A 10307-nucleotide genomic window follows, 5' to 3' on the forward strand; every position below is an offset into this window, starting at 1 on the left:
CGCGCAGGCTCAGCGGCCATGGCTCACGGGCCCAGCCGCTCCGCGGCATGTGGGATCTTCCCGGACCGGGGCACGAACCCGTGTCCCCTGCATCGGCAGGTGGACTCTCAACCACTGCGCCACCAGGGAAATCCTGGTGACTCACTTTTAATGAAGAGAATACAACAGAAGTAATGAGATGTCACTTCTGAGATGAGATTATAAAAAGATTGTGCCTTCTGTCTTGGGTGCTCTCTCTTTTACGCTCCCTCTCTCGGATCATGTGCTTGGGGGAAGCTACTGCACGTGTGAGAGGCCCACGTGGGAAGGACTGAGGCCTGCAAACAACCACATGAGGGAACGTGGAAACAGATCCCTCCCTGGTCAAGCCTTCAGGTGAAACTGCAGCCCCAACCGGCAGCCTGCTTGCAACCTCAGGAGAGACCTTGAGCCAAAGGTACCCATCTAAGCCATGCCTGGTTCCTGACGCTAAGAAACTGAGATAATAAATGCTTGTTTTTCACTACTGAAGCCCGTGCTCCACAAGAGAAGCCACCACAATGAGAAGCCCGCGCACCGCAACGGAGAGTAGCCCCTGCTCACCACAACTAGAGAAAGCCCTCGTGCAGCAACGAAGACCCAACGCAGCCATAAATACATAAATAAATAAATAAATACATACATACATGCTTGTTCTAAGCTGTGAAATTTCTGGGCTAACTTGTTATGTAGCAATAGATAACTAATACACCTCTTCATCTGGGCACCACTCCAGCCACAGTTCTTCTTACATCTCTCCTTGCACCCTTAGCCACAGCCACACCAAACAGTTGACCAGTCCCCCTAATGAGGCACACTGATTCATGTCCCCAGGTCTCTGTTGATGCTGATCCAACCTCCAGAAGGACTGGGCCACCTGGTTAATGTACACCTCTCCCAAGACTCAGCTCCAACGTCAACTCCTCTGTGAAGCCTTCCCTTTTTCTGTGCCCACCTCAGCCTGAGCAGTTCCTATTAAAACAAGTCTAATGCATTCCCATCCTTGTTCATTCACAGTCGGTCTCCTCTGCTAGACTGTGAGCTCCTAGAAGGCAAGGCCACAGTTGGATTCTCTTCTGTCTTACCTGGCGCTTAGCACAAGGTCTGACACAGAGGAGGTACAGGGTTGATGAGTGAATAACCAATAAGCAATGAGTGACTGATTCTGTTCCCCATGGCCTGTCTCACCCCTGCAATGTCCCAGGGCTGTGCACTTTCACACTGAAGTAAAGGAAACCAGATTTGTTGTCTTCCCTAAGAAACCAGCCTTTTCTCCCAATGTTCCCATTTCTTTTCCAAGACCATCACAGCCCCGTAAGCTGGAATTGCTGGTTCCCTCTGATTCCTCTCCCTCCTCCCTTTCCAATCTGTCTCCACATCTCATCTGATTCACTGCCAAAACATCCTTTGACTGCACCCCTCCTCTTCCCCAGCACTGTGGACGCCCAGTCCATGCAGCCATCATCACCTGAGATCACTGCAGCAGCTTCCCCACAGGCCACTGCTCCTGTCTCTTATACACCCACTTATCCTCCCAGGACCCTTAAAATGCTGCCTCAGAGGGCTGGAGGGAGGAGCCACGGATATGGTGGATGCGACAAAATTTCATAAAGGTGAGGATCGTTGCAATTACCCTGGGCTAAACTTTAACTGGCTCTTCGAGGCCCCTGGAAAAGGTCCAAACTCGTAGCCTGGCACTGGGAACACCCCAGGATCCAATGCCAATTGGGAAGGCAAGAGGAAGTGGCACAAGCAGGCTTCCAGTCTCCTATGTCACCACCATCACCACCATAGCTCACATTGCAGAGAACCTGTGCCACGCTGGGCTTTATATGTAGCAACTCATTTAGTTAACATTTATTAACCTCTTACTGTATACTAGAAGCCATCAAGAGTGCTTTACATGTCTTAAGGTCTTGAATCCTCACAACTACCCTATGAAACAGGGTTTCAAAACTCGGATCAGGACGTCCAACTAGTAATCGGCAGCGCTGGAATTTGAACCCAGGTCTGTCTGCCTTCACAGCCTTCTCACCACCATGCAGTACCTCGTACAACTTCTTATGTTTACACAGCACCTTTGTGACTCTTGGCCATAATCAAATACTACTTGTACTACTGTTTACTTAATATTTTTCTTTAAGTTAACTTAAGGGGCACAGTGGTTAAGAGGGCAGTTTGGAACTACATTACCTGGGTAAGATTCTGTGCTACCTCCACTTATTCACTGTATGAACTGTGTATGAGCTGTGATTTCTTCCTATAAAATGGCACTTTCCTTCATAGGGTTCTTGTGAGGATTAAATGAGTTAAGACATGTAAAGTGTTCAGCACACAGTAAAAATGTTAATCAGGAGGGCTGGCTCACAGTGGAGCTGCACTTCCCCATCTCTTTGAATTGGAAGTAACCTCATCACTTGCCTTGGCCACTGAAACGTGCATAGGAGTGATGTCTGAGCCATTCCGGGGGGGGAAGATTTAGATCCCATATACAATCTATCACACTTGCTCCTTCCTTCTGCCCTGGTGATCACAACATTCCAAATGGTGGCGCCTCCATCTGCTTGGCTCCCAGAGGGAGGAATCCCAAGCGGACTCACAATGGACATGTAGCATTAGGTGAGAAATAAACTTTCACTGTTTTGTCACTTCAGCGTGGCCTGGCCTATACTGACTGATACAGCAAAAGCTCAATGAAGCTTCTCTTAGAAATGTTATTTACTATGACTTATACATTTTCTTTAAAAGGAAACCATATCACTTTTGTAAATGAAGAAATAAAGTGCCACCTGCCATCATTACATAATAATTAAAATGAGAAACATTTATCCTCAACTAAAAATCATCCTGCATACCCCCTGTAGTATGTACACATACCAGCATTCAAGAAGTGCTGTTTAATGCCTCCCTCTAAGAAGCTGAACGACGGCTGTAGACTTGGAAACCCTGGCCACAGAGGGCCTCATGGTCAGCTCCAGGCCTCTGTGCTCACCAGCCTGCCCTCCCAGCTGCCAGGTTCAAGTCTGCAGCCAACACCAACTCCACACACTTGCAGGGGCACCGGCCCCGCTGTGGCCCTTACCTCGGCAAACAGTGCCATTCTCCACGGCCTCGAAGCCCGCTTTGCACATGCAGCGCCCGATGGGTACCAGCCACTCGCCGTCCCCGTTACAGTAGAGCTTGATGGGCACGTCCACCTCCTCCGCGTTGGCGATGCAGCTACCCCGGGCAGCCACCAGCGATGTGCTCTCAGCCCCTGACAGAGTCTCCTGGAAGATGGCGCCGTTCTGGATGATGCGGGGGCACTTGCGGTAGAAGACGCGCACGGCGATGAGAGACATGCAGCCGCCATAGTCTTGGAAGGCCAGGTAGAAGCCACTGCGGGACACGGGCCCGAAACTCCGCACCTCGGTGTTGATCTTCATGACCCGGCCGCCAAGGTCCACCTGGGAGAAGCTCTCGTCGGCGGCAATGGTGTCCACCTTCACCCACGGGTTCTCCATCCAGTTGGGGAAGGTCTTGGTGGCCGAGTCGAAATCGGCCTCATAGTAATAGAGATTGAAGGTCTCTTTGCAGGAGCCAGGCACGCTGGGGATGCTGCTGCAGTCACGCACCGAGAACTTCATCTCTACGTGGATGCGATGGGCGCCACGGCGCCGGATGAACTTGGTCCGTAGCCAGTTGTTCTGGCTCGATTCAAACACATTGCACACCTGGTATGTGCGGATGGTGTTCATGTTCTCATCGTAGCCACTCACCTCTTCCCACTGCGGGTGAAATGCTAGTCAGGTGGGGGAGGTAGGGGCTTAGCCCCAGGGAACACCCTAAGAGGGGAGGCACAGACTCTTCCCTAGGGAATCCTCCAGTCCGATGGGGGTAGACTGGACACCTACCATCAGAGGCCTCCTAGTCTATTGGGGGAGGCACAGACCCTACCTAAGGGATCTTCCAGTCTGACGATGGAGACATGATGCTTACCATTAGAGAACTCTAAGCTGAGGGGGAGACATAGCCTTGGCTCTGAGAAATCCCCCAGTCTATGAGGAGACACGCCAATCTGATGGGAAGGGCACACACCCTGCTCTTGGTATTGCCCTAGTCAACGTGGGAGATGTGACCCTTACCCCCAGGGGTAACTAATCTGATAAAGAAGACGTGGCCCCTGTTCCTGGGAAGCTCCCAACTAAAAGGGAAAACAGGGAGAGGCCCACCCTGTCTGAAAGCAGACAGAGCTTGTGCTTGGGGAGCTACCAGTCTGATGGGGGACACAGGACTTCTGCCTGCCGGGAGCTCCCTGTCTGACCATGGAGACACAGTCCTTGCCCTTGGGGATTCCCAGTCCAATGGAAGAAGAGCCCTCACCCCCATAACAGGAAGACAAGGCCTTTCCCCATGAGAGCAGCTCTGCTCTGGGGCCTTAAGTGGCTAAGACAGTGCCTGGAGGGACACCTTCCCGCCTTCCCACCTTCCCGCCTGGGGTCCGCACTTCGGCGCTTCACTGGGCCCCAGCCTGGGCTCTCACCCAGCTGCGAGTTCCCAAGCCCCACTGCTGGAAGGGGCTGGGCAGGGCCATGGAAAATTGGAAATGGAAGGGCACAGGCCATGTTCCTTCCACAGACGCTCACAGGCCAAGCTCACTTGCAGGCTGAGCCTTTGTTCACACTTTTGTGACCCCTCGAGCACCTTTCATCTCTCTGTCCATCCTCTGGAACCTCTTGCTGCAGGCTCTCCCTCCAGCTGCCGTGTGCGCATTCACCGACTCTCCCTTGGGCCCTCGGGGAAAACCCGCCTGGACAAGTGCCGGGCACTCCCGGCCCTCTTGGTCTGGTCTCCCCAGTGGGACTGAGAGCTTGTTGGGATCAGCCACCCATCCCCTCCTTCTCCTGTGCCCCCCTTGGTGTTGGGCTGGCTTCGTCTGGGGTAGACCCAACAGCAGAGTGAACCCCACTCACCTATGCTGGGCCAAGGGTGGGTGCTGTAACAGGATCTCATTTCTCTGCCATGATTATCACATGTGGTAAGTAGGGTTATTTCTACTTTAGAGGAGGGAGTAGAGACCAGAGAAGTGAGGTCACCTGACCCAGGTCACACAGACCCAGACCCAGACCCAGACCCATGCTTGTCCACACTGTCTTGAAACATGAGGACCCAACAGTGGCCCAGGAGTCCTGGGTTTTGTCCCAGCTCTGCTAACTTGATGTGTGGCCTTAAGCAAGCCACTGCTCCTCTCTGGGCCTCTATTTCCCCCAACTGCCAAATATGACTTTGGGGGGGCGGGGGCAAGTGGTGGGAGAGGTGTCACTCTCAAGTGGGTGTTCTTTGTCCTTTTGCCTCCCTCAGATTCTCCGGGCCAAGTCTGCACAGGGCGGGGTGGTGTTTGCCAGCCCAGGGAGGGCTGATGCTGTGAAGGGCAAGTGTGCGTGGGGAAGGCTGAGCTGGCCCAGCCGCTCCTTCAATGGCGGCTCTGAAGCTCCCTACGTTGCATTTAATTTTTTTTTTTTTGGTGGCACCATGTGACAAAGTCAGCCCCTTGTTTCAATCACTGCTCTTCTTCAGAACTTAATTAGAGCACTTAATTAGAGCAGTCTGCCTTTCTCCCCTCTCTCTAATTAACATGCAGAGGCCCTGCAGCCTAAACACCCCAAATAATTGCGTCCGGGGGCCCTGCAGCCCAGCCTGGCCTCATTACTGGCAGGGTGGGGATGTGCGCCCAGCCGCCTTCACAGATGGAAAATTGGTGACAAGAAAGAGCCACAGAAAGAGGCCTGACCCTGGGGCCCTGCCTATTGAGAGCACAGACCTGAGGGGGGTGGGGGGATGCAGCTCCTTGGGGCAGCAGCTGAGTCCCAGAGGAGAAGCTGGGATGGGGAGAAGGGAAGGGATGGGCTGTAGGAGCCCAGAGCCCTCCCCAGAGACCAGGGGGATGAGGAGGGAATGATACTAGAACTGACATGATGACGGTGACAGTTACTATAGCTACCTGTCACTGGGAGCCCACTCTACGTCAGGCACCGTGCTAGACACTTTGCAGGAGAACCTCACAACAGTCCTATGAGGAAGACATTATTATCACCATTTTATAGATGAGGAAACTAAAGCTCAGACAGGTTAAGGAACTGGCCCAAAATTACACAGCTGGTGAGTGGCAGGAATTGGGACAGAATTTCAGGAGTGTCTGACCCCACAGTGTGTAAGTAACTGCTGGGCTGGTTGGTGTGGGAAGAAAGAGGAATCTCAAATTGTGCCTGATCTTGTTCTTGGGAAGCTCACAGCCTCCATGGGCTCGGACCACTGGACCCAAGGCAGTGTGATGATAAGAGCTCAGGAAGGGGGAGCCTAGTGTTACGGGACCCAGAAAAGGGACCCAGAAGACTCGGTCACAGCCCTGGATGCAAACCTGAGCCCTCATCACTTACTAGCCATAGGGGTCCCTGGCAGGTGGTTATAGCTCTCTGAGCCTCAGTTTCCGCACCTGTAAAATGAAGGGGATTCCTCCCCAAAGGACTGGAGATGATGTATGTAAAGGTGCTTTGATATAGTACGACACACAGTGGGTGCTCAGGAAATGACAATTCACCTTCCTCAACTATAAAATGGGGGTAGTGTGTATACCACTTCTCAGCCCTGCTTTTATTTATTTATTTTTTAGTTTTTGGCCACGCTGTGTGGCTTGTGGGATCTTAGTTTCCCAACCAGGGATCAAACCCAGGCCCTCGGTAGTGGAAGCGCAGAGTCCTAACCACTGGACCGCCAGGGAATTCCCTCAGCCTCCCGTTTAGAATTCTATGGGATAAAGTCTGAAAGCATCCAGCATGTTGTCACGGTAACTAGCACTCCATCAATGGTAGGGGACCAGCATGGTGGGGCAATGAGAGGCCACGTCCTGGGACCTGAAGGGGGGGAAGGGGCTGGAATTCGGTGGGGTGGGGGAGGCGGGGCATCTGGGGCCTGCAGCAAAACCCGAGGTATCCTGGGAGGCCAGGCAGGGTTTGAGGACCACTGACTCACCCCTGATGAAGGATGCACAATCCAGCCCAGCTCCGCCGTCGCTGTGGTTGAGTCCATCAGTGTTTCTGTGGAGACAGCAAAGAGTCATACTGAGCTGCCTATGAAGCACCATCAATCACCAAGAACCCACCTCCTGAGGGCCTTCTCTACAGAGCGCTACTTCCATTGCTCCAAACAATCATGGGGATCTAACTCTATAGACTACCCTCCTTTTAGGTCCTGCCTCTCACTCCATAATCCCGCCCACTCACACACTCCAGCCAATCATCTGATTCTATTCCTCTAGACTCCACCTCTTAAGGTCCAACTCCAGCCCTTTCACACATGGTCATGCCCCACCCTCTTAGCCAATCACATCCCTCCAACCTAGGTATTGCCCTTTTGCTCCTTTACTGGTAGAGAAGGGTCTTAATCTGGGGTCTCCTGGATGGGCTTCAGAGAGTCCTCAGGAAATCTCAGATTTTAACTTCAGACTTAGGGTTGGTTCTGTTCGCTTTACCACTTGCATCAAATTCTCAGAAACTGGAATGTTGGCCTTACAGGGGCCTCCCTTGCGTCCCAGCCAAGCTGCATCAGTTATCCCACGTTGGCCCTCTGGCCCACACCTCCTGTGAGGGATACTTTTCCCCCTTCTCCAGGAACTTGGGGTTCTCCATTGTGTCCTCATCCCTGGGCCCCCTCCCCTAGGGCTCAGCCAACTCTGCCCCTAGGATACAGCCCTGGGGATGGAGGGGTGTTAAGGGGTGAGCACTGTGTCCAGTGGGGCCAGACCATCACCTGCCCTCTGGGGGTTCAGGAAACTCAGATCAGCTTCTGAACCAGCCAGGCCCCACTTGCCTCCCCTTATTCCAGCAGCTGGAAGAAAGGAACCATACAGCCAATGACAAAGGAGACCCACAGGGCCAGAGAGATCCCCAATCACCCCCAGATCAGGCTCAGCACCCCTCCCTCTACCCCTTTCCTGCCACAGGGGATTCAAAATATTTTTTGAACTGAACTGCAATGCACTGAGAAGATTTAAATTGCTCAAGTATTCAATCAAAAGATATATCCTGATGCCCATGATGTACCAAGCACTGTACTGGATACCCTGAGGGAAAAAATGGTGACTAGCAAAGCCCTACCATGGAGCAGTTCACAGTCTGGTAGTGGAGATGGGGTATGAATACAAATAGTTGTGAGAGGGTAGGCGGCGAGACCTAGAGGATCACAGCTGGACCTTCCACACCACCTAGATCAGTGAGAGTGAGTGAGCAGCATGCTTGCTGCTATGCTCCAATTCTGTGCCCAGGACACATCACTGATCAATCCCCACACTCTGTGGCTACACAATGCTTCTCACCACAGCGCTCCAGGAAACTAACACCCACCATCTGAGATGCTATCCCTGGTCTAGCCTAACTGCCTCATTTTAGAAATAGGGCAACTGAGGCACAGAGAGGGGAAGAGACTTCCTAAAGATCACACAGGAGTTGGTGGCAGAGTGGGAGGTGAGGGTCTCCTGCTTCCTACCCTATAAACTTCTAGACACTTAGTTTGATGGCCTGTGCTGGATGAACTAGGGCAGAGAGAGTGGGGGCAGGGTGCACAGTGTCCAGGCCTCTGTGAAGGTCAAAATGGGAGTAACAAGGTCTTGAACTAGGGCAGGGGAGGTATGGGTGGGAGGGTGGCATAGAAGGAAGCATTCAGCCAGAGGTGACCCCAGTCAGACCTGTGAGCTGACAAGAGAGGATGTGGCAGTGTCCTCATGACTGCCTATGGCTTGTGTTTGCGGTCACTGTGTCCCTTTGCACTGGGGGCTGGTGAGGGGGGAGGAGGGTGCCAGGGATGGTGGAGTCCAGTGCCAAGGGCATCTTTCTGATGGCAAATTGGAGGGAAGTTGTATTGTGCTGCTTTGGAGCTGAAAAAAAGGGTTCCTTTTCACACTCCGAATGCTACAGATTTTTCCTCCTGGAGAGAACAAGGGCTGAACTTTTAACCTGTTTTCTCTCATCGGCCTCAGCCAGAGACGCGCCAAGCCGGGCTCTCTGCCTGGGCCCGAGGAACAGCTGCTGGGAGCCGTGTGGAACAAGGGAGAGAGGAGACTCTGCTTGGGACCAGAAAGGGGTCGGGCGGGGGAGGCAAGCCGCCAAGCAGGTGGCCCCACCCCTTGGCTGGATTCTTGGGCTGACCCAGAGGCCAAGCACTAGAGGATTCCACAGCCCAGAGGAGGGCCTGTGAACTGACATCCTCATCGCCTGGGTGGAAACTCAGGCCCAGAGTGGGCAAATGACTTGCCAAAAGTCACACACTAAAGGCTGGTCCTCAAACTCTGGGCTCCCAGGGAGCTCAGGCTTGGGGGTTCCACTGCCCACCCCCCCGCCTCAGCCTCCCACCACATCTGGAACCAGCAAGGGGAGGATCTCAGAAGGACAGGAAGTCCATGGGCAGGCTGGTTCACAGCAAGAAGGGGCTAAGAGGAGGGTCCAGCTTGCATGTCCCCTGGGAAGGACACAGAAGGCCGCCACCTCCTGGGCTCCCTTCTCACCAAGCTGATCCTGGGCTCTGCCTTGAAGGCTGCCTCTGGGAAAGCTGTTACCCCTGGGGCCGTGGCAGGAGGGAACCCCGGGTTGTTCTCCCTACAACTTCCCCTTGGCCTTTTGCCTTTCCATGACACCCCCCTCCACCCTCTGCAAAAAAGGCAGCTAAGCAGAGCAGATCAACTGGGGTCGGGCGGTCAGACTTCAATTCCAATACCCGCTCTGCCACCCACTTGCCTTGTAACCTTGGACAGGCAACCTTTCTAAGCCTCAGTTTCCTCACCTGGAGAATGGCCATAGTACCCACCGAGGGTGGACAGGAGGACGCAAGGAGATGGAAGGTCTACTAGCTTGTAGCCCAGCGCGAAGCAGATCATCAATAAGTGGCAGCTATTCTTTCTTAGATTGAGTGTGGTGCTTTCTGGCCGACCCAGTGCCTGCACACACCCACCGTTTCCTTTGGGCTCATTAGGTGGCCCCTGCAAGTGAAGGGGAGTCCAAGCAGCTCCCGCCACACCCCAGACCATGCTTGCCAACATCTGACAAACATCAGCCTCTTGCTCAAGGGCCGCAGCCTCTGGGGAGCCCCTCCTGGTCTGTCTGATGCTGCTTTCCTAGGATGCCCTGGTTTCCTCTTTGTTCCTCTCAAACCAAGCCCCAAAGTCAAACTCAGTTTCCCGGGGAATCTGCGGTCAGTAGTTCTCGCCTCAGGAACCTGGGTGGGTTCAAAAAGCCAAGCCCTGTTTCCATCACCAGCACTAC

The 10307-nt window shown here is 53.4% G+C and overlaps 1 protein-coding gene across 1 annotated transcript; it reads right to left on the reverse strand.

Moving 5' to 3' along the window:
* Positions 1–3100: 3100 nt before the first annotated feature.
* LOC114485183 (ephrin type-B receptor 2-like) lies at positions 3101–9922 on the reverse strand (the record flags this gene model as incomplete). The annotated part of the gene is made up of 3 exons (XM_028486095.1): positions 9829–9922; positions 7027–7091; positions 3101–3785 (listed from the first exon to the last, which is right to left on the reverse strand). Coding segments are annotated over exons 1-3 (844 nt in total), but the record flags the coding sequence as incomplete, so codon positions are not given.
* Positions 9923–10307: the final 385 nt, after the last annotated feature.

Source organism: Physeter macrocephalus, unplaced genomic scaffold (assembly GCF_002837175.3).
Source record: "Physeter macrocephalus isolate SW-GA unplaced genomic scaffold, ASM283717v5 random_649, whole genome shotgun sequence".
NCBI classification, from domain to species: domain Eukaryota; kingdom Metazoa; phylum Chordata; class Mammalia; order Artiodactyla; family Physeteridae; genus Physeter; species Physeter macrocephalus.